The sequence below is a fragment of the Saccopteryx leptura genome, chromosome 1 (assembly GCF_036850995.1).
Source record: "Saccopteryx leptura isolate mSacLep1 chromosome 1, mSacLep1_pri_phased_curated, whole genome shotgun sequence".
NCBI classification, from domain to species: Eukaryota; Metazoa; Chordata; class Mammalia; order Chiroptera; family Emballonuridae; genus Saccopteryx; species Saccopteryx leptura.
In genome coordinates this window covers 247075539-247101544 of record NC_089503.1, presented here as the reverse complement: position 1 = coordinate 247101544, position 26006 = coordinate 247075539, and the positions used below count along the sequence as shown (strand labels likewise).

General features: G+C 51.3%; 1 protein-coding gene across 2 annotated transcripts in view; it reads right to left on the bottom strand.

Annotated features, from left to right (window-relative positions):
* Positions 1-8635: 8635 nt before the first annotated feature.
* The window catches only part of SHD (Src homology 2 domain containing transforming protein D), a 30741-nt gene continuing 13370 nt past the window's right edge, over positions 8636-26006 (bottom strand). The window contains exons 1-7 of one of the 2 annotated variants that reach the window (XM_066344531.1): positions 15641-16442; positions 15117-15489; positions 13715-13820; positions 13450-13638; positions 11700-11823; positions 10141-10260; positions 8636-9050 (exon numbers count right to left, since the gene is read on the bottom strand). In XM_066344531.1, coding sequence (XP_066200628.1) covers positions 8843-9050; positions 10141-10260; positions 11700-11823; positions 13450-13638; positions 13715-13820; positions 15117-15404 — 1035 coding nt within the window. In that variant the 5' untranslated portion in view covers positions 15405-15489; positions 15641-16442 and the 3' untranslated portion in view covers positions 8636-8842. Of the gene's footprint in view, positions 9051-10140; positions 10261-11699; positions 11824-13449; positions 13639-13714; positions 13821-15116; positions 15490-15640; positions 16443-26006 lie in introns of those variants that run through there. The other variant, XM_066344540.1, reaches the window with a different exon arrangement.

Below are 26006 nucleotides of genomic sequence, written 5' to 3'. Positions count from 1 at the left end.
AAAAAATACTGCAGAGTGGTTTACAAACAACAGAAATTTATTTTTCATAATCCTGGAGGCTGGAAGTCATAGATCAAAGTACTAGCATAGTCATGTACTGGCAGGGAACATCTTCCTGGTTCATAGACGGCATCTTCTTGCTGTGTCCTCACATGGCAAAAGGGACAAGGGATCTCTCCAGGGTCTCTTTTATAAGACCACTCAACCCATTCATGGGGGCCCTACCCTCAAGACCTAATCACTTCCAAAAAGCCCCATCTCCTAATACCATCACTTTTGGAAGTTAGGATTCAACAAATGCATTTGGTAGAGGGATATATTCAGACCACAGCAATGAATTTGCATAGCCAGAGCTCACCCATATACTCACCACCCAGCTCAAGAAATACAACAACCCTGGCCATATAACTTGATTGGTTAAAGCATTGTTCTAATATGCAAAGGTTGCAGGTTAGATCCCCGATCAGAGCATCTACAAGAATAGATTAATGTTTCTGTCTGTCTCTCTCTAAAATCAATTAAAATTAAAATAATTTTAAAAAAAGAAATCTAACATTTCCAGCCTCCTAGATACCATCCTCACAGCCCTTCACAGCTACCCCACCACCACACTGTCCTGAATCCTAGCAGCATAGATCCATTTTGCTTGTTTTCTATTTTATTTAAATGGAGTCATGGAGTATATACTTTTCTGCATCTGACTTCTTCTACTCCACATGATGTCTGGAAGGTTTAATTATGTCGGCACATGTAGTAGAGGCTTGTTCTTTTTCCTTACAGTAAAGTATTCATCATGTGCCTCCACTGCCATTCATCAGCTCAGCTTCCTACTGATGGGCATTTGGGCAGCTCTATGTTTTGGCTATTATGAACAGGGCTGCAGTAAACAATCTAGAATGTACTTTTTGGTCAACATATTCACTCATTTCTGTTGTACCTACAATTATAGAATTACAACCACAAAATAGAATTTTGCCATTCTAGAATCCTAGGGCTATAAAATTCTTGGCTCTTAGAACTATAGTAGGCAGGCTCTCTCCAGAGTATGCCACGCCTTTCTTCTCTCCCAGCTGTGATCTTTAACTTTTCCCTCCTAAACCCTAAGAATCCCTGTGAGACTTGCAACAAGGGAAGCAATGGGCAGCATCAGCTCACCCTGGGCTAACTCCCTAACCCTGTCTCCAAGGCTCTCTTTCCTCTGACTTTTCAGTGGGCCAAAGCAGCCTCTCTCAGGCTCACTTCTTCCCTATAATGTTTCCAGAGAGCCAAAGCAGAGCGCTGCCCAGTCTCTCTCCTGTTGCTTCTTCTGTCCTAACACTAAGCACTTACTTTGTTTCACTGTTCCCAGCTTTAAAAAACATATTCTCAAAAAAAGCCCCCAAAACTATATAGCATATGCAGGGTAATGAACACACATTATACAGATGATGTATTATAGTATTGTACACCTGAAATCTGTGTAATTTTATTAACCAATGTCACCCTGGTAAATTCAATTAAAAAGCAAAAACAATGAATAAAACACTGCAGACCCTGGCCGGTTGGCTCAGTGGTAGAGCGTTGGCCTGGCGTGCAGGAGTCCGGGGTTCGATTCCCGACTAGGGCACACAGGAGAAGCGCCCATCTGCTTCTCCACCCCTCGCCCTCTCCTTCCTCTCTGTCTCTCACTTCCCCTCCCGCAGCCGAGGCTCCATTGGAGCAAAGATGGCCCGGGCGCTGGGGATGGCTCCTTGGCCTCTGCCCCAGGCGCTAGAGTGGCTCTGGTCGCAACAGAGCGATGCCCCGGAGGGGCAGAGCATCGCCCCTTGGTGGGCAGAGCGTCGCCCCCTGGTGGGCGTGCCGGGTGGATCCCGGTCGGGTGCATGCAGGAGTCTGTCTGACTGTCTCTCCCCGTTTCCAGCTTCAGAAAAATACAAAAACAAAACAAAATAAAAAAACCCAAAAAAACCCCACTGCAGACTTAAAAAGAACTATAGCATATGTTCTCAAGGGGGTGTAACACTCCTAAGGAAGCAAAAATTGGTTCTTGGGGAGCAAAGAAAATTTTACTCTTTCTATGTATATAGCATAGATATGCATATAATACTCAAACATATTTACAGTATATTTGTGGTACTAAAATTTCATTTACAGACTGACCAGGCAGTAGCACAGTGAATAGAGTGCTGGACTGGGATGTGGAAGACCCAGGTTTGAAACCCCAAGGTCGCCAGCTTGAGCGTGGGTTCATCCGGCTTGAGCACATGCTCAACACCAGGTTGAGTGTGGGGTCGCTGGCTTGAAGGTGCGATTAAAGACATGACCCAATAGTTGCTGGCTTGAGCCCAAAGGTTGCTGGCTTGAAGCTCAAGGTTGTTGGCTTGAGCCTAAGGTCACTGGCTTGAGCAAGGGATCATTCACTCTGCTGTAGCCCCCCATCCCTGGTCAAGTCACATATGAGAACGCAATCAATGACAACTAAGGAGCTGTCTGACCAGGCGGTGGCACAGTGGATAGAGTGTCAGACTGGGATGCGGAAGACCCAGGTTCGAGACCCTGAGGTCGCCAGCTTGAGCGTGGACTCATCTTGTTTGAGCAAAAGTTCACCAGCTTGGACCCAAGGTCGCTGGCTCGAGAAAGGGGTCACTTGGTTGGCTGAAGGCCCACGGTCAAGGCACATATGAGAAAGCAATCAATGAACAACTAAGGTGTCGCAACAAAAAACTGATGATTGATGCTTCTCATCTCTCTCCGTTCCTGTCTGTCCCTAACTATCCCTCTCTCTGACTCTCTCTCTGTCTCTGTAAAAAACAAAAACAAAAACAAACTAAGAAGCTGCAACAAAGAATTGATGCTTCTCATCTCTCTCCATTCCTGTCTGTCCCTATCTGTCCCTTTCTCTGACTCTCTCTCTCTGTAAAAAAAAAAAAAAAAAGTCATTTACAGTGTATCTGAGGTACTAAAACTTACAGTATATTTATGGTATTAAAATTTTCCTTCAGAGGGTGACAATAAAAAACAGTTGATGCCTGACCTGTGGTGGCGCAGTGGATAAAGCGTCGACATGGAATGCTGAGGTTGCCGGTTCGAAACCCTGGCCTTGCCTGGTCGAGGCACATATGGGAGTTGATGCTTCCAGCTCCTCCTCCCTTCTCTCTCTCTGTCTCTCCTCTCTCTCTGTCTCTCCCTCTCCTCTCTAAAATGAACAAATAAAAAAATTAAAAAAAACAAAAACAAAAAAAAACAGTTGAAGCCCTGGCCAGTTGGCTCAGTAGTAGAATGTTGGCCCGGTGTGTGGATGTCCTGTGTTTGATTCCGGTCAGTGCACACAGGAGAAGCGACCTTCTGCTTCTCCAAACCTCATCCTCACCCTTCTCTATCTCTCTCTTCTCCTCCCACAGCCATGGCTTGGTTGGAGCAAGTTGGCCCTAGGCACTGAAGATGACTCCGTGTTCTTGCCTCAGGTGCTAAAAATAGCTCAGTTCCCAAGCAATGGAGCAATGGCCCCAGATGGGCAGAGGATCACCCAGTAGAGGGCTTGCCAGGTAGATCCTGATTGGGGTACATGTGGGAGTCTGTCTGTCTGCCTCCCTGTTCTCACTTAGGAAATAAAACTGTTGAAAAAACTGAAAGGAACGAATGATTCTAGAATCTAAGCACTGCAGTATCTTTTTTTTTTTTTGGTGAGAGGAGGAGAGATAGAGAGGCAGACTCCCACATGTGCCCTAACTGGGATCCACCGAGCAACTTCATCTTGGGCCAATGCTCAAGTATTGAGCTATTTTTAGTGCTTGAGGCTAATGTGCTCCATTGGAGCTATCCTCAGTACCCAGGGCCACGTGGAAACAAATCAAGCCACTGGCTGGGGGTAGGGGAGGAAGAGAAGGAGTAGATGGAAGGGGCGAGAAGCAGATTGCTCTTTTGTTCCCTAACCGAAAATCTAACCTGGGATGTCCATACACTGGGTGGATGCTCTATCCACTGAGCCACTGGCTAGGGCCACAGTATATTTTTTAATCAAGATTTTATTTATTGATTTTACAAAGAAAGGAGAGAGGGGGGTGGAGTGAGAAGTATCAACTCATAGTTACTTCACTTTAGTTATTTATTCATTGCTTATCATATGTGCCTTGACTGGGGAAGCCCAGGGTTGCCAACCCGAGACCTTAGTTCCAGGTTGACACCTTATCCACTGTGTCACCACAGACCAGACCGAACTGCAGTATCTTAACTTTTGTTTTTGAGGTTTTTTGAGAGAGAGAGAGAGAAAGAGAGATGGGGAGATAGATGAGAAGTATCAACTCATAGTTGCTTTACTTTAGTTGTTCATTGATTACTTTTCATATGTAACTTGACCAGGGAGCTCAAGCTGAGCCAGTGAACACTTGCTCAAGCCAGAGACCTTGGGCTCAAGTCAACAACCTTCAGCTTCATGCCAGCAACCTTTGGGCTCAAGCCACCAACCTTGGAATCATGTCCATGATCCTGTGCTCAAGCCGATGAGCCTAAACTCAAGCTGGCAACCTCGGAGTTTTGAACCTAGGACCTCAACATTCCAGGTCAATGCCTTATCCACTGCACCACCACCAATCAGGCTCTTTCTTTCTCTCTCTCTTTCTTTTTCTCTCTCCTTCCTTCCTTCCTTCCTTCCTTCCTTCCTTCCTTCCTTCCTTCCTTCCTTCTTTCCTTCCTTCCTTCCTTCCTTCCTTCCTTCCTTCCTTCCTTCCTTCCTTCCTTCCTTCCTTCCTTCCTTCTTTCCTTCCTTAAATTTTAGTGAGAAGAGGGTAAGCAGAGACAGACTCCCACATGCGCCCCAACCAAGATCCACCCAGCAAGCCCAGTAAGGGGTGATTCTCTGCCTATATGGGGCCCTGCTCCATAGCAACTGGAGCCATTTGTTAGTGCCTGAGGCAGAGGCCATGGAGCCATCCTCAGCGCCTATGACCAACTCGCTCCAATAGAGCCATGGCTGCAGGAGGGGAGGAGAAGAAGAGAGAGAGAGAAGCAAGGGGGGGGGTTGAAAAGAAGGGGTGGAGAAGCAGATAGGCGCTTCTTCTGGGCACCTCTCCTGCGTGCCCTGACTGGGAATCGAGCCTGGGACATCCACACTCTGGGCCAATGCTCCAATGCTCTACAATTGAGAGTCAACTGTCTAGGACCCAATCAGGCACTTTTGTGTGTGTGTGTGACAGAGAGAGAGAGAGAGAGAGAGAGAGGCAGGGGGGGAGAGATAGGGATAAACAGACAGAAAGGCAGAGAGATGGACGCACCAATTCTTTACTGTGGCTCCTTAGTCTCCTTAGTTGTTGATTGTTTTTTCATATGTGCCTTGACCGAGGGTGGGGTGGGGTGCAGCAGAGCAAGTAACTCCTTGCTCAAGCCAGCGACTTTGGGCTTAAGCTGGTGAGCCTTGCTCAAACCAGATGAGCCCTTGCTTGTGGCGACCTCGGGGTTTCAACCCTGGGTCCTCCACATCCCAGTCCAACGCTCTATCCACTGTGCCACCACCTGGTCAGGCACTTCAAATAGATAGATTCTTAGAGTTTTGCAGTCTCAGAGTAAGAGCAGAGAATTCTAGAATCCAGAACTGAAAGTTACTGACTTTCAAACCTGGATGGAACTCTCCAGATCGGGTCAGCCAGCTGCCTCATTTTGTTGAGAAAGCTGAGGCCCAGAGATGGCCAAGGTGTATCCAGAGAGACACACACACAAGCCAGTGATGCAGCTAGCTTTCTCTGAAGCCTGGCTCACACACTCCCCTACTCCACATAATACCCTCTATAGGCCGAACCTGGAGCAGGGGCAGGAGACCCATGCTGATTCAGACAGAGCTCTGCTCTCTCAGCTGTTTCTCTCTCTCTCTCTTTCTCTATTTTTGTTTTTTCTTCTTTTTTCTTTTGCTTCTTTATTTTACTCCCCCCCCCCCAGTGGTTTCTGATGGCCCTGGGCACATGCCCAGCCCCTATAAGACAGAATGGTGCAGAGCACCACCTGGCTCCCAATCCCAAGAGATGCCCATTCCTCTCCAGCTGGCAGGACCCACCCACTGCCTTGCCTCCAGGGTGGTGTGTTATGGTTGTCCTGCTACCCTCCACTCCTGCAGTGATGAGGGGGCCAATTACCAATTAGCAGAGGCACCAGGCTATGAGTTGTTGGCAGCTGTGAGGGAACAGGTGGGCTCAGGTCCACCTGAACAGCTGGCTTCCCCACCCCTGAACAGCTGCTTCACAGCCCGTAGGGACTGCTGCCAATGGTAGAACCTGAAGATGAAGGGGTTGGGGGTGCTGGGCTTCAGTTGCAACAGAAGAAACCTTTGGCTGGGGTTCATGTCAATTATACAGACCTGGAAGCATGTCTCCACTCCGCCATTTACTTGCTGCATGACCTTGGGCAAACAATTGACCCTTCGTGATCAGGGTGATGGAGGTCATGATGAAGATGATTGGAGCTCTTTTTTTTTTTTTTAATCTATTTTGATTTGAGAGGGGGACGGTGGGAGGAGCAAGAAGCATCAACTCATAGTAGTTGCTTCTCACATGTGCCTTGACTGGGCAAGCCCCAGATTTTGAACCAGTCACCACAGCATTCCAGGTTGAGGCTTTATCCACTGCACCACCACAGGCCAGGAAATTGGAGCTCTTGACCGTGGTAACTGAGTTCATGATGAAGCAAACCAGTTGGCAATTATCTCACAATAACCCCGCAAGGTAGGAATGTTAGCTTTGTTTTTCAGAAGAGGAAACAGGTTCAGAGCAAGCACCTGCCCAAATTTACCCAGCATGGCAGGAACAGGGACCCTAACGTCTCACATGAGGTAGGAGGCTCTGACCCTAAAGGGAGCAGCAGGCTGGATTGGAAGATGAGCACTTCGAGGTAGAGGTTGGCTGGCTACGAATGAACCAGATCTCTGGCTTTTGGGGTAAGCTTCATCACGTGCCCCTCCTCCTGCCCCGCCCTCCCTCCTCTTCGCGCTGCGGATGGCCTGCGGTATGACTGTGGCTGCTATTGCCCAGGGTGCCTAGCTCTGGATCCGACGCCCCTGGGGACGCAAGGACTCAAGTAAAGGCGCAGGTAGTGGTGCTGAGGGCAGATGGTTCCAGAGGCAATGCCTCCACGTGGTGGAGGCAGGAACTGCAGCTGCTTGATAAGAATGGACTGTGTCCCCATCTACCACTTCTGGAAGGAGGGAGGGTGGGGCTGGGGAGTAAAAAGAGGGTTATAGATGGAGAAGGCTGTCCCCTACATCCATGCTTTTCAGAAGCAGGGACACTTTGCTTCCAGCCTTTTGTCTAAAATCAATGCAGAAGCCAAGACAAAGCCCCCAGAGATGGGCTGGAAAAAGTCTGGCTCTCTCTTTTTTTTTTTTGTATTTTTCTGAAGCTGGAAACGGGGAGAGACAGTCAGACAGACTCCCGCATGCGCCCGACTGGGATCCACTCCCACCAGGGGGCAACGCTCTGCCCACCAGGGGGCGATGCTCTGTCCCTCCAGGGCGTCGCTCTGTTGCGACCAGAGCCACTCCAGCGCCTGGGGCAGAGGCCAAGGAGCCATCCCCAGCGCCCATCAACAGGTACTTCCTATACCTGCCCAGGGGGCCCAAACGATGACTGAGGCACAGCCTGTGGAGGTGAAGATAGTGGGCATCCCTAGGGAGGACCAGCAGGGCCATGGCTTCCATTCCATCTCGCCCCCCCACCCACCCTCAGTGGTGTCTGGCCCCCAATCCTTGCCCCAGATTCAGTCATCCCATTTTTACAGGCAGAATCTCTCCTGGCCCAGGCTCCTCTGGGTAGCCAAGGCCAAGAAGATTCCTTGAAGCGGGAAGAGGAGTCAGAACCTGAGACTCAGGGAGGGATCTCCAATGGCTATGTAAAGATATGACTGATTCCAGGGGTGTCAGGGAGTCCATCAGCCCATCCTAAGACCCCGGCCCTCATTTCTTTGATCATAGACCCCCCTGTTGCACCCAAAACACCCAATAAAGGCTCATGAAGAAAGCAAAGCCACAATTTGGGGGTGCTAAAAAGATTTGAGGGTTCATCTGGGGTTCCCAGAGCCCCCAGGGATGGCTGGAGAGGTCTATTGTGGTAAGAGTGCTCTGTGTCAACTTGCCAGCTTCCCCCTCTTATCCTTGGAGGGACATGTCCAATGAGCAAATCAGTGATACCCCCAGCCTCCAGATAGTGCCCTGATCTGGAATCTCCCCCCAGGCAGGCTTGGAGATGGGAATGGAGGAGGGAGATTGGGACTTCCTGGCATTTATCAGACTCAGGGGTTTCCTGCCCAACAGCCACCTTGAAGTGACACCAGCGGGTCCCAGCTCCCCTCCCCCTCTTCTGCTGTTTCCATGGGGACAGATGTTCTTTCAGCAGCAGCATCAGGCCTCAGCTGCCCGCCCCAATGGGGAGGAGGGACTGTGTGGGGGCGGGGCTGGCTTGGACCTCTCTCCGTTTTTCCATCTTTTTTTTTTCTATCTTCGAGTCTTCATCATCTACAGCTTTCCGAGTTTTTGTCCCTCCCTGAGAGTAATTCAGTCTCCAACCCCAGTTCTGTACCAAAAATGAGGAGCTAGGGATGCCCTTCTCCCTCCAAAATTCAATCTTTTTCATCCTGCCCAGGGGCTGGGATCCTGGCCTCCCAGAAAGGACACTTGAAATACACAATAACTTATTTATTTTCCAGGCCAGAGGAAGGCTTTCAGACACAACCCTGGACCCTAGAACCCAGAAGGGGGCTGAGAGGGCAGCCCTGATGAAGACCCAGAAGGGCCTGGAGGGATAGGAAATCTCTCCCTCTGGCCTCTTCAAGGACCAGAAAGACCTTCAGCGTTTGCAGCCAGTGAATCTCAGCCTCACGGAGCAGATCAGGGGGCAGAGGCTGCAGGGCAGGGGCTTTGTGTGACCACTGGGTATAGCAGGGCCAGGTGCTCAGCGCCCTGCACGGGGAGCGGGCGTGAGCTGTAATGGAGCACCAGCTCAGGCACACTGGCGAAGGGGCCGCTGTGCTGGCCCAGCACCAACTGGTTCTCTCGGGTCTTCGCAAACTTCAGATGCAGAAAGCCCTGGCTGCTTCTGGGGAACAACATTACAGCGACCATGAGCACCTTAGACCCCACGCTCCCCAGCCCTAAAGTCACCCCATCATGGTCCCTAGGAGCCTGGGGCTGGCATCCTCAAATATTTCTAGTGAACAACTAGATGGTGCCAAAGTGTTGGCTTGCTCCACACAACAGAAATGCCTTAGATGCTTGTCCACCATCAAGGCAGGATGGAGGCCCTGCCAGGGGACAGTCCCTCCCCTGGAACACGTACTGCACTTTCTCTCCAAACTTCCTGACCACTGGTGCTAACCCACGTCACCTCCCAACTGGTTAACCCCCAGTCTGGGGTCCCTTTCCTTTCTATCTCTGGTGGTGGCATCATGAACCTGGGGGTAATTTTATCAACATCATTAATATGAATTAAGTACTTCCTGTTTCTGGGGCACTGTTTTGAACATATTTTTCATGGCTTTTTTTTTCATTTAATAATTGTAATATTACCATGAAGTTGGTGCTATTATCCTCCTTTCATAAATGAGGAAACTAAGGCTCAGAGAGATTCAGTTGTAGCTAAGAAACTACCAGCTAGAAAGTGGTGGAGGCAGGATTTAAACCTGCCTCCAAAGCCCTTATCAGTCTTGGCTTTTTAGGAATCTCACAATCAGATGCCTAGTAGAAAGAACCTTAGGAATGTTGTGTAATCAGAAACACTCAGAATCTTAGGCAGAGAAGCACAGAACCAGGGTCTCCAACTCAAATACCTATAGGACCACTCAGATTCCAGTCCTGGACAGACACAAACAAATAAACTTTAACTTTTGAACTGGGGGAGTTCAAAGAAAACTGACTGGTTCCCCATCTCATCGAAGTCCTAGATCTCTTTTATGGCTTCCACTCCATCTTCTTGAATACCTCCAGTGACAGGGAGTTTATTCTCAGTAGGAAGCTTGCCTGTGGTCTCCTCGGAAGCCCCAACCACACGTCCCATAAATCCTACCCATTGACCTGAAAGCTCGGCCCACTGTCTGCTGGAGCTACATCCCTCTATTCCCACTGAATAAACCTGAAAACATGGCACTTGCAGTCCTGAGTCCTGACCCTCCATGAGGCTGGGTTCTCACCTGAGGGACAGGGAGCAGTCTTGGGGGCTGGTCTTGCTGAGCCGCACAAGGTAGCTGCCTTCCTTGCAGAGCAAGAGGAGGTTCTCGGCATCTGCCCGGCTTAGAGGGCCATGAAACCACCTGGTATGTGGGGGCAGATGTCTCAGGAAGGGCACTCCCCTTCAAACACACCCGGGGTCTGGTGCAGGCATAGCTGATTAAAGGACTTTTGACCTCCAGGCAATCAGGAGAGAAAAGTTCCCTTGGGTTTCTCAACAGGAGCCTGGTTTCCCCAGGGAGGCAGCTGAGCTCACATCAATGTGGAACTGCTCCCATCAATTCAACAGTTACACCTAAACTTGATCTCAGCAACTTCCATGGGCAAGAAATTCAGCCCCCTTCCTAATTCCCCAACTTGAATCACTTGCGTATCACTTTCATGAGCTTTGTCACATCCTGTATCTCCACCCACCTGTACCATTCTTCACTTAATATTTTTCTTTAACATGCTCAAAGAGAGGTAGTGGTTGTGAGCAATGAGCATCAGGGACTCTGTGGTTGCATTGAAAGAAAACTGAAAAGAGGAAAACTTCTCACCCTGTGCATCAATGTTAATTAGCCAGGTCTGTATCGCCCACCTACAAGGTTTGGGAACGACTGTGATAAACACACCCACAGGGCTGGAAACTGTGGGCTGAGGGAGCTCCTCAAGGGTCCTAGGCTGGAGGGACACAGGGAAGACCCAAACCCTCCCAGCCTGTTCTCACCCCAGCCCAAAGTTGGGACCTCCTCAAAATCCTGTTCTTCCAAGTTTTATCCTAATCCTGTCCTGGGGATGAGAATGATGTCTGTCTCTTTGTTCTCAAGCTTTTAAATCCCACCCAAGTGAAGAGAGGAAATCCTCTTTTATCATTTTTTTTTTTTAAACAGAGACAGAGAGAGTCAGAGAGAGGGATAGATAGAAACAGACAGACAGGAACAGAGAGAGATGAGAAGCATCAATCATCAGTTTTTTGTTGCGACACCTTAGTTGTTCATTGATTGCTTTCTCATATGTGCCTTGACCGGGAGGTTACAGCAGACTGAGTAATCCCTTGCTCAAGCCAGCGACCTTGGGTCCAAGCTGGTGAGCTTTGCTCAAACCAGATGAGCCCGCGCTTAAGCTGGCGACCTTGGGGTTTTGAACCTGGGTCCTCTGCGTCCCAGTCTGATGCTCTATCCACTGCACCACCACCTGGTCAGGCAGAGGAAATTCTCTTTTACTCTGAGCTATGTACCATCTTGGGGATTTTAAGCCCAAGGCTCAGAGAAGTTAAGTGACTTGCTCAAACTAATACAGCCAGGAGATATAGAGCAGTGATTTGAATCCAGGATCTGATGCCAGAGGGAATTGAGACCCCATATGATACTGCTTTGCACCTAACACAGCAGGCTCTGGCACCAAGTGAAGATTAGTTGAAGAAATGAATGAATGAATCAATCAAAAGTTCCTGCAGCCCCCCCAGTCCAGGGAATCTGTAGCTGGTATGGGGCTGGGAAAGATTTAACCCAGCTCTTTCATCTTTAGCTTCCCCACTCACGGCTGTTTCTCCAGGGGCAGGGCAGGGTCCACGCGCTCTGCGGGATGGGGGCTTCTGGGTGAGGGTCTCCGGAGCTCCTTGGCTGATCCTGAGGTCCTTTCCCACTCAGGACTGTCAAACTGCACTGGAGGGGGACGGTTAGAGAGTAAAGGCTTAAGTCCAACCTACCTGGGAGAGGCGGAGTGGGGGTCAGTAGGAAGGCATTAGCAATAAAATCCAGAAGCAGAGGGGCTGGGGGAGAATTAGTACAGGAACAACCAATTGGCCTTCAGAAGAAAGGGGTGTGGCCACCATAAATTTGGTGGCATAGAATGGCAAGGTAGTTTCACGAGTAACAAATCAGAGAGCAGGGGGCATGGCTAGAGGGGTGGCAGGTAAACTGAGGCACTGAGTCCAAATTCCCCTCCCAGTCATTCATAAGACATATGGGGCAAAACTGGGTTCACACAACTCTTCCTGGTCCAAGTTATTTTATTTCTTTTCTTTCTTTCTTTTTTTAAATTTAGGTGAGAGGAGGGGAGATAGTGAGGCAGACTCCCACATGTGCCCTGACCGGGATCCATGTGGCAACCCCATGTGGGCCGGTGCTCGATACTGAGCTATTTTTAGTGCCTGAGGCTCCAAAGGAGCTCTCCTCAGTGCCGGGAGGCCACACTGGAACCAACGGAGCCACTGGCTGCTGGAGAGGAAGAGGGAGAGAAGGGGGAGAGGGAGGGAGGGAAAAGCAGATGGTTGCTTCTGGGTGCCCAAAACAGAAATGAACCCAGGACATCCATATGCCCCACCAGTGCTCTATCCATTGAGCCACTGGCCAGGGCCTATTTTACTTCTTAAAGCTGACCTTATTGTTACTCTTTTTTTTTTGTATTTTTCTGAAGCTGGAAACGGGGAGAGACAGTCAGACAGACTCCCGCATGCGCCTGACCGGGATCCACCCGGCACGCCCACCAGGGGCGACGCTCTGTTCACCAGGGGGCGATGCTCTGCCGCGACCAGAGCCACTCTAGCGCCTGGGGCAGAGGCCAAGGACCATCCCCAGCACCCAGGCCATCTTTGCTCCAATGGAGCCTTGGCTGCTGGAGGGGAAGAGAGAGACAGAGAGGAAGGAGGGGGGGGTTGGAGAAGCAAATGGGCGCTTCTCCTATGTGCCCTGGCCGGGAATCGAACCTGGGTCCCCCGCACGCCAGGCCGACGCTCTACCGCTGAGCCAACCGGCCAGGGCCGTTACTCCTTTTATAGAAGAGGAAACTGAGATTCAGAGACTTGTCCAAGCTTTCCCAAGTCTACCTCATGACAGCTACTAAGAAATGCTACTCTCTCTTTAACAACTCCTATGTAATTGATCACTTTATAGCACTCAATTTCCAAGCACCCTATCAGAGAGGTACCACAATGATCCCCACTTTATAGGTAAGGAAACAGACTCAGGGAGATAAAATGATTTGTCCAAGTAAGTGATACAAACCCAGGTCTAGTCTGACACCAAAGCCTTTTTCTGTACTACACTGAGCGAAATGAGTAGGTAGATCCTATTGCACTCTAAAAGGTGTTTCAGTTTCCAAGGAACATAGTTTCTTCTGGGAAGGGAAATTTGTGACTATCAGTCATTCACACTTTAGTGAGAATTAACAAACTACCAAAGTGGCAGATAATTGGGGTCTACTTTGTAAGTTGAGACAGGGGATATGGTGAGAGTAAAAAATAGAAAGACACAGGCATTTAGAAGTCCATGCCAGGGTTGGAGAAGTACCTGCAAATGCCTTGGAGATGTGGTCTTTCTTCCACTCCCAGGGCTGGTCATACTCATCTGCTGGCCGTTCATCCTCCTGGGGCAGCCGGCTCTGACGAGACCTCTGCCCTGAAAGAGGCCTGTCTCCTGTTTCTCCATCTTGTTCTTCATAGGGAGTGTCATACAGCTGCACTGCTCTGCAAGGCAGTTCTGGGAGACCGAGGACACTGGTCCCATTACCATCTGGGACTCTGTCATCTCCCCCACCCAAGCCCTGCTCACTCACCACTCATGACCCGCTGGGCATCATAGGGTTCCATGTAGCCATCATCTGGGGGTGGTGGATGAGGCTGGGCATCAAAGGGGTCTGAATACTCAGTGTCAACTTCTGACTGGGGAGAAAAGAAAAGGAGGGGCACAGGCTCAGGGAAACCAAACCTAGCTGAGATACTCCCTGCTGGGTGATGGTGCATACACCCTCTGCCTGCCCGCCCCGCTCTGGGCCATCTGACACATCCCCTTCACGCAGTTCTCTCTTTTTTGGGAAAGGGAGGTAGGGAGTCTCCTCTACCATCCATAAATGTTTGCAGACAGATGCCAGCTTTCCCTGCTCCCTTCCTTTGTAAAGTTAAAAAAGTTCTTTTTTAATGTATTGTTTGATTCTAGAGAGAGGAAGGGGGAGAGAGAAAGAGAGAGACAGAGAAACATCAATTTGTTGTTCCACTTATTTATGCATTCGTTAGTTGATTCTTGTATGTGCCCTGACTGGGGATCGAACATGCAAGCTTGGCATGTTGGGATGATGCTCTAACTGAGCTACCCAGTTAGGGCTCCTTCACGCAGGTGGGGTTCTTCCCAAAATAGACCCCCTAGCTTCCCTCCTGCAATAATTTTAATATTTATCAGCTGCCAGCACTGTTTTAAATGCTTTATGTACATTTACTTGTCATATAAACACTCAGTAAGCACATTATCCCCATTTTACAGATGAGGAAACCAAGGCACAGAGATGGTAAGTGATTTGCTCAGGGTCACAGAGTTGGTAAGAAGCATGTTTTGATCTCAGGTTGTCTGGGTCCTGGCCTCCTTCTCCCTTTCTCTCCCATCAACCCAACATAGCCTTTCCTAACCCTCCCCAAATCCTTCTCTGTCTCCATTTAGGGTAGCAGTGATCCTCTAAGAAAAATACTACAAAAAACCCCCCATGTTTTTGTAGTCAGATCTGGAGCTAGAACCATGTGACCTCAGGCAAGTTGCTTCTCTTCTTTTCAGTGACCCTCAGTTTCCACTTCTGTAAAATGGGAATAATAACAGAGGAAATTCAAATAGTAGAAGTGAAGATGTTTTAGTGCCCAGCAGGGGGAGTGAATCACTCAGATCAGTTTTAGGACCATCCCTCCAGCTGCCAAGAGGAAGGAAAGCTGAGGGAAGGGAACTGGAGAGGGAGATCAGGGAACAGAAGGACAAAGCAAGGCAACCAGAGAGATAGGCATGACCAGCACTGTGTACTGAAAAGGGACAAATATCAAACTTCACCAAGCAGGTGAAGGACTGGGGAGTGTCTGGCTGGCACTCTGTCTTACTCCTGCAGTCACACATTAAACACACTCCCCAAAGTCTTGGGCCCAGCCTGGTCCTCTCCACCCAATCTCCTGGGGCCACCCAGCTTCCGACCCTTAGCCACGCACCTCTGCCCCTGCACTGCCCAGCAAGACCTTGGCTCTGGCCATGTCTGCCATGTCGGCTGCTTCCACCTTGATGAGCCGGTGCTTGGGAGAGCCATACTTGGAGTCCCCGGAATCTGCGGGGTCCGGCTCCAGGCGGCTGTCTGCGTCCTCATAAGGGTCCTCAAAGTCCAGATTCTTCTGCTCCAAGTAGGCCCGCAGGATGTCGCTTTCCGTGTAGTCCGGAGTGGGTGGCTGCGGAGGGGGCCTCCGACCGCCAAAGCTCAGGTAGTCTCGTAGCCACTTGGCCATTTGGACCCGCGTCACCTCAAACCTGGCTACAGTCAGAGCGGGACCCACATGCTCTCTTCTGGGCCCCCTTCCTCCGCAAAGCCCCCTGGAAAGAGGAGGAGGCGATGGAGAATGGGAGGAGGAGAGGGAGGAGGAGGAGGAGAAGGAAAATCAGGTGTACCCCTCGGCTGGACTCAGAAGAGGGTAAAAAGGGGAGAAAAAAGGAGACAGAGGAGAGAGGAGGCGCCAAAGCCCACCTTAGCCCGGCTCTGGAAGGACCGCAGGGGAAGGGGATGCCTGGTAGGGCCTCGAACGCTGAGCGCGGGGTCGTCCGGCCAGGGCGAGGACATCCGCGGAAGCGCGCGGAGTTTCTGCGGGCAGCGAGGTTCCCGCTTGCAACTCGACCACCAGCCGCCTCCGGGAAGCTCCGGGATCTTTTCCTGGGGTCCAAGGGTCGAGGAAAGCGCCGCCGGCGGACGCCCCCAGCCCTGGCTCAGTCCCGACGCCTGGACGCTTAGAGCAGCAGGCGGGCTCCCCCGGGGCGCGGGCGCCCCGCCCAAAGTTGGGCCACCGGGACTGTGACCCCGACGCGGTGCATCCTTTGTGGCGCTCCCCTCTGCTCCGGGAAGAGCCACAATCCTTCGGCCCCCAGCCCTGCCGCCTCGATCTGGCCCCAGCCACCGGCACAAAGGGAAATAAAACCTTCTGCAATCCCCCTTCACGTTTTCGGAGACTTGACCCGCCGCCGCCGGCGCGCGGCCGGGAGGTGGGATTTTGGGGAGGGGGCGCGCAGGCGGACGCCCCAGTCCCGACCTTCTGCCAGGGCAGCAATGTCAAGGCTTCTCCCCCTCCCCCTCCGCGGCTTTCCCCATTCCCTCTCCTCCTCCTGCGTCCCCCTCGGAGGTGATCGAGACCTTCAGCTGTTCTGGGGAGGGGAGCCGCTGCCCACGGAGGGAGGGGGTGTGTGAGGCAGGAGTCGCGGGGGCCGGGACCGAGGCAGCTGGACACTGATCCGGAGGGCCGAGGCTCGCAGGAGCGAACGAGGAGCGCGGGAGGTGGGAGCCGACAGGGGCTGACCTTCAGGAGTGTGGGAAGTGTAGAGGCGGGGTGGGTCGAGGGAGGGAGGTGGAATTTGGCTGGGGAAAGGAAGGCTGGATTTGACCACCAGACGGAGCGAATTGTCCAGCAGAGGGGGCGACAGTGGCCACATTTAAGGGTTGAAATTGAACCAGGACCTGGCTGAAAAACTGACGAGGAGATTGGGGGTGTGGAAATTGTTGCAAAGGTCATCCGCAGCGATATTGACGCAGCTGAGGAAAAAGAGAGGCAACGGAAAGGACGGGGATCTGGCTTCCCCTCCCCAAGAAGACTCTTCTCAGTACCCCGCTCCCTAGGGAGACTAATTGCAGGATGGGGGAAGAGGGTTGGGGCAGCTGGCCAGGGGAAGGAGATGGTATCTGTGCCTGGCGAGTGTCCTCAGCATCTGTCCCTTTGTGGCTTCTGGGGGTGGAGGCCAGGAGGGGGACAGAAATGAGAAGGGTCTTGCCTGTCCTGGCTGCCGGTTGGCAGCTGCAGCCGTCTGGGGGCAAGGACACTAAGAGGTTTTGCCGGGAGTGAGAGAGGCAAACGGAGCTTCGGGCTACTTCCAGAGCAAATACAATTTTTCCCCTTCCCCCTCAGCAAGGGGGCTTGCTGAGTTCCCCTAACATTGGAGAAAGAGAAGGGTAGTCAGGAACGATGGAACCCCAGATTTCCTTCTCCCAGCCCACCAGGGTGGGAGGGTGTGTGTGGCTTGGAGGAGAGGACCAAACAGAAGTCAAAGCTGAGAGTGCTGTGAGCTGACCCTGGGAAGAACAGTAGGGTCTATGTCATCTGCATTTTGCTTTCCTGGCTTGAAAAATAGGGCTTCTAGGCTTGGCTGGGTAGCTCAGTTGGTTAGAGTACCCCTCCAGTACCCCATGGTTGCAGGTTCGATTCCCATCATGGCACATAAGAATCAACCAATGAGGCCAGATTAGGTGGTGATGCAGTGGATAAACGTCAGCACGGGCATCTGAGGACCCAGGTTCAAAACGCAGAGGTTGAGTGCACAGACATGAGCCCAAGGTTGCTGGCTTGAAACCATGGTCGCTGGCTTGAACAAGGGGTCTCTGGCTCAGCTGGAGTCCCCTGGTCAAGGCATGGATAAGAAAGCAATCAACGAACAACTAAGGTGCCACAACTACAAGTTGATGTTTCTCATCTCTCTCCTTTCCTGTCTGTCCCTGTCTGTCAGCCTGTCTCTCTCCCTCACTTTAAAAAAATAAAAAAGAATCAACCAATGAGTCCACGGATGGGTGCAATAGCAAATCAATGTTTCTTTCTCAAATCAGTAAATTTAAAAAAGAAAAAAAATGGCTCTTCTAACAGAAGAGCTAGAGAAAGGGTTGCCAGAGGGAGGGAGTTATTTTTTTCCTGATGAAGAAACTGAGGCATAGGAAGAGGGAAGGATTGCTTAGAGTCACTCCACAGTTTACTTCTCCCGGGATGCCATAATATGGTCTGGCTTGGAGTGGCATTACAGACCCACCAGTCTCTTCAGGGAATCAACGGTTCTCCAGCTCCTCCCCTCCACTGCTAGCCCCATTTTCCAGATGGGAAAACTGAGGTCCAGAGCTGGCAAGGAAAAGCCTCAAGCAGTAGCAGAGTCTTGTTTCCCTGTGTCCTCCTCTTTCCTTCTTTGGATGTGTCACCCAACATGAACCTGCTGGACTCAGTCCTCCCTCCTGAAGCACACATCATTCAGCCCCCATCCCTCTCTGCCCACTCTGATCAGTGACAAGGCAGTGTCCCTGTGGACGGCCTGGGAGCACAGAAGCTAATAGTCTTGTTCTCTATCAGCCGCCAGATAATTCAGGGCTTGGCTCAGGGATGAGCTGATGACAGATCTCATCAAATCCGAGTCCTTACCATATCAGATAAATACTCAGTGTCTGAGGTATAAATATTTGAAAGAAGCCTTCTGATTACAGTTTGTGTCAAGAATAGCAATGAGAGGCCCCGGAGGCAGAATCAAACAGCGTTTGACTTTCCTGCACTGTTAAGCTGGCTTCTTCTGGGGCTGCCCTTTCTCCCCAAAGCAAAGAGCAGGGAGGGGAAGGGGGGAGGAGCTGGAGGAGGTGGATAGGAGAGCCCAGCTGGGGGTCTTGTGACCTTGAGATGTGGCCTGTTGAATCACATAACCTCTTGGGTTTTGGTTTTCTGATTGGAGCAGAGGGAGCCATGGAACCATGCTTGGAGGGGTCACTGCTTGGACAAAGGCAAGGAAGTGGGTGGTCTGAGGTCCTAGGCTGAGGCCACCTTCCTTTCCTCAGCATTTCCCCCAGGCAGTTCAACAGGGAGTCCTCCCAGGTGGGCCTCAGCCTCCCTGACCTTGGATAGTGACCTGGACTGTTCTCCTATCTCTGAAATGGGAGCATAACAGCTAACCTCTGTTGAGCACTTACTGCCTGGCACTGGTTGGAGCACTTCCTTTTGAGATATAATTCACATAACCTACATTTTACTCGCTTAAAGTGTGCATTTCGGTGGGTTTTAGTATGTTCAGAAGATTGTGTAATTCTCACCACTAATTCCAGAACATTTTTATCATCCCAAAATTAGCAATAACTTTTTCTTTTAAGATTTATTCATTTTAGAGAGAGGGAAGGGGCAGGGGAGAAGCAGGAAGCAACTCCCATATGTGCCTTGACCAGGCAAGCCCGGGGTTTGAACTGGTGACCTCAGTATTTCAGGTCAACACTTTATCCACTGCGCCACCAAAGGTCAGACAGTTATAACTTTTTTCAAAAAAAAGATTTTATTTGTTGATATTAGAGAGGAGAGAGAAAGGTGAGGGGAAAGAGTTAGGAAACATCAACTCACAGTTGCTTCCCTGTATGTTCTTTGACTGGGCAAGTCCTGAGTCTGAACTGGCGACCTTAGCGCTCCATCCAGGTCAATGCCCCATCCACTGAGGCACCACAGATCAAGCAGCAGTACCTTTTTTTTTTTTTTCTTTTTCATTTTTCTGAAGCTGGAAACAGGGAGTGACAGTCAGACAGACTCCCGCATGCGCCCAACCGGGATCCACCCGGCACGCCCACCAGGGGCGGTGCTCTGCCCCCCAGGGTGCGATGCTCTGCCCATCCTGGGCGTCGCCATATTGCGACCAGAGCCACTCTAGCGCCTGAGGCAGAGGCCACAGAGCCATGCCCAGCGCCCGGGCCATCTTTGCTCCAATGGAGCCTTGGCTGCGGGAGGGGAAGAGAGAGACAGAGAGGAAAGCGCGGCGGAGGGGTGGAGAAGCAAATGGGCGCTTCTCCTATGTGCCCTGGCCGGGAATCGAACCCGGGTCCTCCGCACACTAGGCCGACGCTCTACCGCTGAGCCAACCGGCCAGGGCAGCAGTAACTTCTTATTCTCCCCAAATCTCCAGCCCATGACAACCACGAATCTACTTTGTTTCTGTGGGTTTGCCTGTTCTGGACATTCCACATAAATGGAATCACACTATGAGGCCTTTCATGTCAGGCTTCTCTCACTGAGCATCATGTTTTCACGGTTCATCCACATTGCAGTGAGCATCGTTGCTTCATTCCTTTTCATAGCTGAATAGTATTCCAGTGCATTGAGCAAGTAAGTGCTCAACATATGCTTAGGGTAGATGGGACCTCAGAAGGAGCTGGATGGGGACCCTGGCAGGGGGCTGTGCTTGCCTCTCTGTCCCCACTGGACCATCAAATCTAGAGTTGGGGTGGGGCCAAAGCACCAAGACAGAGGGGATCAGGCAGATATAGTTTCATTGCTGATCTGATAGAGGAGGCATGGCCCTGCCTTAAGAGGTCCTACTCTGATAGGAGAGACAATCTCTGCCCTCTGAAGCTCCTAGACCAGGGGTCCCCAAACTACGGCCCGCGGGCCGCATGCAGCCCCCTGAGGCCATTTATCCGGCCCCCACCGCACTTCCGGAAGGGGCACCTTTTTCATTGTTGGTTGGTGAGAGGAGCATAGTTCCCATTGAAATACTGGTCAGTTTGTTGATTTAAATTTACTTGTTCTTGGCCCTGGCCGTTTGGCTCAGTGGTAGAGCGTCGGCCTGGCGTGTGGGGGACCCGGGTTCGATTCCCGGCCAGGGCACATAGGAGAAGCGCCCATTTGCTTCTCCACCCCTCCCCCTCCTTCCTCTCTGTCTCTCTCTTCCCCTCCCACAGCCAAGGCTCCATTGGAGCAAAGATGGCCCGGGCGCTGGGGATGGCTCCTTGGCCTCTGCCCCAGGCGCTAGAGTGGCTCTGGTCTCAGCAGAGCAACGCCCCTGGGAGGGGCAGAGCATCGCCCCCTGGTGGGCAGAGCATGCCCCTGGTGGGCATGCCGGGTGGATCCCGGTCGGGCGCATGCAGGAGTCTGTCTGACTGTCTCTCCCCGTTTCCAGCTTCAGAAATATACAAAAAAAAAAAAAAAATTAAATTTACTTGTTCTTTATTTTAAATATCGTATTTGTTCTCATTTTTTTTACTTTAAAATAAGATATGTGCAGTGTGCATAGGGATTTGTTCATAGTTTTTTTTTATAGTCTGGCCCTCTAACAGTCTGAGGGACAGTGAACTGGCCCCCTGTGTAAAAAGTTTGGGGACCCCTGTCCTAGACAGTCATGCCTTTCTTTTTTTTTTTTTTCTGAAGCTGGAAACGGGGAGAGACAGACAGACTCCCGCATGTGCCCGACTGGGACCCACCCGGCATGCCCACCAGGGGGCGACACTCTGCCCACCAGGGGGCGATGCTCTGCCCATCTGGGACATTGCTATGCCGACCAGAGTCACTCTAGTGCCTGAGGCAGAGGCCACAGAGCCATCCCCAGCGCCTGGGCCATCTTTGCTCCAATGGAGCCTTGGCTGTGGGAGGGGAAGAGAGAGACAGAGAGGAAGGAAGGGGAGGGGTGGAGAAGCAAATGGGCGCTTCTCCTGTGTGCCCTGGCCGGGAATCAAACCCGGGACTTCTGCACGCCAGGCTGACGCTCTACCACTGAGCCAACCAGCCAGGGCCAGTCATGCCTTTCTTTCTTTCTTTTTTTTTTTTTTTGTATTTTTCTGAAGCTGGAAACGGGGAGAGACAGTCAGACAGACTCCTGCATGCGCCCGACTGGGATCCACCCTGCACGCCCACCAGGGGCGACGCTCTGCCCACCAGGGGGCGATGCTCTGCCCCTCCGGGGCATCGCTCTGCCTCGACCAGAGCCACCCTAGCACCTGGGGCAGAGGCCAAGGAACCATCCCCAGCGCCCGGGCATCTTTGCTCCAATGGAGCCTTGGCTGTGGGAGGGGAAGAGAGAGACAGAGAGGAAGGAAGGGGAGGGGTGGAGAAGCAAATGGGCGCCTCTCCTATGTGCTCTGGCCGGGAATCGAAACTGGCCGACGCCAGGCCGACGCTCCACCGCTGAGCCAACTGGCCAGGGCCTAGTCATGCCTTTCTTTTTTTTTTAATTAATTTATTGTTTTTACAGGAACAGGGAGAGAGTCAGAGAGAGGGATAGATAGGGACAGACAGACAGGAATGGAGAGAGATGAGAAGCATCAATCATCAGTTTCTCGTTGCGACACCTTAGTTGTTCATTGATTGCTTTCTCATATGTGCCTTGACTGGGGGGCTACAGCAGACCGAGTAACCTCTTGCTGGAGCCAGCGACCCTGAACACAAGCTGGTGAGCTTTTTGCTCAAGCCAGATGAGCCCGCGCTCAAGCTGGAGACCTCGGGGTCTCGAACCTGGGTCCTTCAGCATCCCAGTCCGATGCTCCATCCACTGTGCCACCGCCTGGTCAGGCAGTCATGCCTTTCTTAATGCCCAGTCTCATGGGAGAGATTGGTCTTGGCCCCAGAAGTCCCTGTATGATGGAGGAGATATGTGCAAGCCTCCATAGGCTCTTCATTTGATAGGAGAGGCCTGATCCTCCCCTCTGAAGCACCTAGTATGATGGGGAGGCATGGCTCTGACTTCAGGGGCTTCTAATCTGATGGGAGAAACACGGCCCTGCCTCTGATGAAGGAGACATAAACCTATCCTGCCCTTTGAATTACCCAGTCTGATGGAAGAAATATGTGCTTGCCTTCAGGGGTTCCGTCTAATGGAGAAGACATGGCCCTGACTTCCAGGATCCCAATATGATGGAAGAGGCATAGCCCTGTCATCCGTCATGAGCCTATAACCTGATGGGGGGAGCACAACTCAGCCTCTGGAGGCTTCTGGCTAATGGAGTGTGGGCATCAAAACTGTAGCCTTGCCATGGCCAAGAAGCTCAGTTGGTTGGAGCATCATCCCCATGCACCAAGGTTGTGGGTTTGATCCCTGGTAGGAACACATACAGGAATCAACCAATGAATGCATAAATAGGTGGAGCAACAAATTAATGTTTCCCTTTCTGTGTCCCTTCCTCTCTAAAATCAATAAATTGCTGGCCCTGGCTGGTTGGCTCAGTGGTAGAGCGTTGGCCTGGCGTGCGGGAGACCCAGGTTCGATTCCCGGCCAGGGCACACAGGAGAGGCGCCCATCTGCTTCTCCACCCCTCCCCCTCTCCTTCCTCTCTGTCTCTCTCTTCCCCTCCCGCAGCCAAGGCTCTATTGGAGCAAAGTTTGCCTGGGCGCTGAGGATGGCTCTGTGGCCTCTGCCTCAGGCGCTAGAATGGCTCTGATTGTGGCAGAGCGATGCCCCAGATGGGCAGAGCATCGCCCCCTGGTGGGCACGCCAGGTGGATCCCAGTCGGGCGCATGTGGGAGTCTGTCTGACTGCCTCCCTGTTTCCAACTTAAGAAAAAGAAAAAAAAATAAAATCAATAAATTGCTTTAAAAAATTAAAAGGGCCTGACCAGGCGGTGGCACAGTGGATAGAGCGTCGGACTGGGATGCAGAAGACCCAGGTTCGAGACCCCCGAGGTCGCCGGCTTTACCGCAGGCTCATCTGGTTTGAGCAAAAGCTCACTATCTTGAACCCAAGGTCGCTGGCTCCAGCAAGGGGTTACTCAGTCTGCTGAAGGCCCGCGGTCAAGGCACATATGAGAGGGCAATCAATGAACAACTAAGGTGTTGCAACGCACAATGAAAAACTAATGATTGATGCTTCTCATCTCTCTCTGTTCCTGTCTGTCTGTTCCTGTCTATCCCTCTCTCTGTCTCTGTAAAAAAAAAAAAAAATTAAAAGGTATATCCTTGGAGTCTTGCAGTTTTAAACTCAGGTGCTGCCCTTCACTAGCTGAGCCCTTGGGACCTCCCCTCCTAGGTAAAGGGGGACAGCAATGGAGTGTGTGGCCATGGGAGCGGGCAGCGAGCTCTCGTGTGGAGGGGGTTTGGTGCAGTGCCTGCTCCCTGCTGGGAGCAGCCCCCCACCTCCTTTGTGAGGCCCTAGGCTCAGGCAGGCGTGGGCTCCGGCATGAGGGGTGGCCACCCCTACCCCAGCCCTCTGATGTGCTCCAGCAGCCAGGTAGTCCCCAGGGGAGTTAATGGAGATTCTAGATGAGGCATGACAGCTCCCGAGGAACCAGATGACAGACATGAAGCTCATGGGAAAAGGGAACTGTCAACAATGATGGGGGAGGGTAGCCTCCAGATAGCAAGTGCGGGGGAGGATCCAGGGGAGGCGAGGACAGGCAGGGGGTGGAGGAACAGGCAGAGACCCAGGAGAGTCTGCACAAATGACAGCCCCCAAATATGCTGCTGTCCCTTTGCTTGCTTGGCCCTGGAAACTCCCACAAGTAAATTGGGGGCCAAGAGCAAAATTGCTCCCACGTCACAGAGTGGGAGAAAGAAGTGTAAAAGCCTGAAAGGAAAAGAGGAATTAATGAAACACTACCAGAGGCAGGTGGAGGACCCGGGGGGGCGGGCGAGGGGGGAGCAGAGTGCAGGCGGAATCAAAAGCCTCCTTGGCCTTCAATTCCCTCATCTGTGAATAAAGAGACACTCATTTAGTCAGGCTACAAATATTTACTGAACAGACCTTGGCCAGGTAGTTTGCGGGCAGCTCAGTTAGAACACGGTCCCTATACATCAAAGGTGTGGGTTCAATTCCCAGTCAGGGCACATACTAGAAACAACCAATGAATGTACAATTAGGTGGAACAACAGATTGATGTCTCTCTCTCCCTTCCTTTCTCGCTAATCAATTTTTTAAGCAAAAGAGAAAGAGAAGAGGAGGGGTATGAGAAGCATCAACTTGTAGTTGTGTCACTTTAGTTGTTCATTGATTGCCTCTGGCGCGTGCCTTAACCTGGGAGGGGCTCAGTCCAAGCCAGGAACCCCTTGCACAAGCCATGGGATCGTATTAATGATCCCATGCTCAAGCTGGTGACCTCAGGGTTTTGAACTTGGGACCTTAGTGTCCCAGGTCGACGCTCTATCCACTGTGCCACCATTGGTCAGGCTCCAATCAATTAAAAAGAAATTTGCCCCTGGCCGATTGGCTCAGTGGATAGAACGTCAGCCCGGCATGTGGACATCCTGAGTTTGATCCTCAGTCAGGGCACACATGAGAAGTGTCCATCTGCTTCTCTTCCCCTCCCTCTCCACCTATTCCTTCTTTCCCCTGTCGCAGCCAGTGGCCTGACTGGTTTGAGCGTTGACCCAGGGTGCTGAGGGTACTGAGGATAGCTCGGTAGATTCGAGCATCAAGCTAGACAGGCGTTGCAGGTGGATCCCAGTCAGGGCTCATGCGGGAGTCTATCTCTCCTCCTCACAGCAAAAAACCAAAACCCAAAAACCAACCAATAAAAAACAAAACAACAGTTACTGTATACCTGCCAAGTGCCCAGATGGACAAACTAATCAACATGACACCTGCTCTTAAAAGCTCACTGTGGATGGGGGGGTCTGGCAGCCTCCTGGTGGTCACATCTATGTGCAGTTCTTTCCCCTTGCATGTGGCTGGGACCTGGGGCTTCCTCCTAATCAGTGGAATGTGGCAAAGTTGATGTCACTTCCAGGAGACTCTCCTCCTGTGCTTCGTATAAAGGCAAGGAACTGGGGCAACCTCTGGCCAAGAGGCCATGTGTGAGGAACTGAATTCTGTCAATGAACACATAAATGAGATTGAAAGCAGACCCTGTACCAATCAGGCCTTCAGATGAGACCCCAGCCCTGGCTGACATCTCAATTACAGCTGTGAGAGATCCTGAAGCAGAGAATCCAGCAAAACCACGTCAGATTCCTGTGGTTTTAAGCTGCTAATTTGGGACAATCTGTTATGCAGGACCAGATAACTCATACAGGGGATAAACGAGTAGTATACTCACCTCCTTAAGGCACCCTCTTAGAACTATCTTACCCGGCTTTCTTTCCATCATTATTATCACCACCTCTAGTATCCATTTATTTTGCTTATATTTCATTATTATATTTAGATATGTTTACCCTATTATCCTCCATCTTCCAACAAGGATGTCACGTTTATGAGTGGGGACTGTTTTTCTTCACTTGCTGTAGCCTCAGGGTCCAAAACAGAGCTGGGCACATGGTAGGTCCTCAATAAATATATTTTTTTAAATGAGCAAATGGAGCCTGACCTGTGGTGGCACAGTGGATAAAGTGTCAACTTGGAACACTGAGGTCACCAGTTCGAAACCCTGG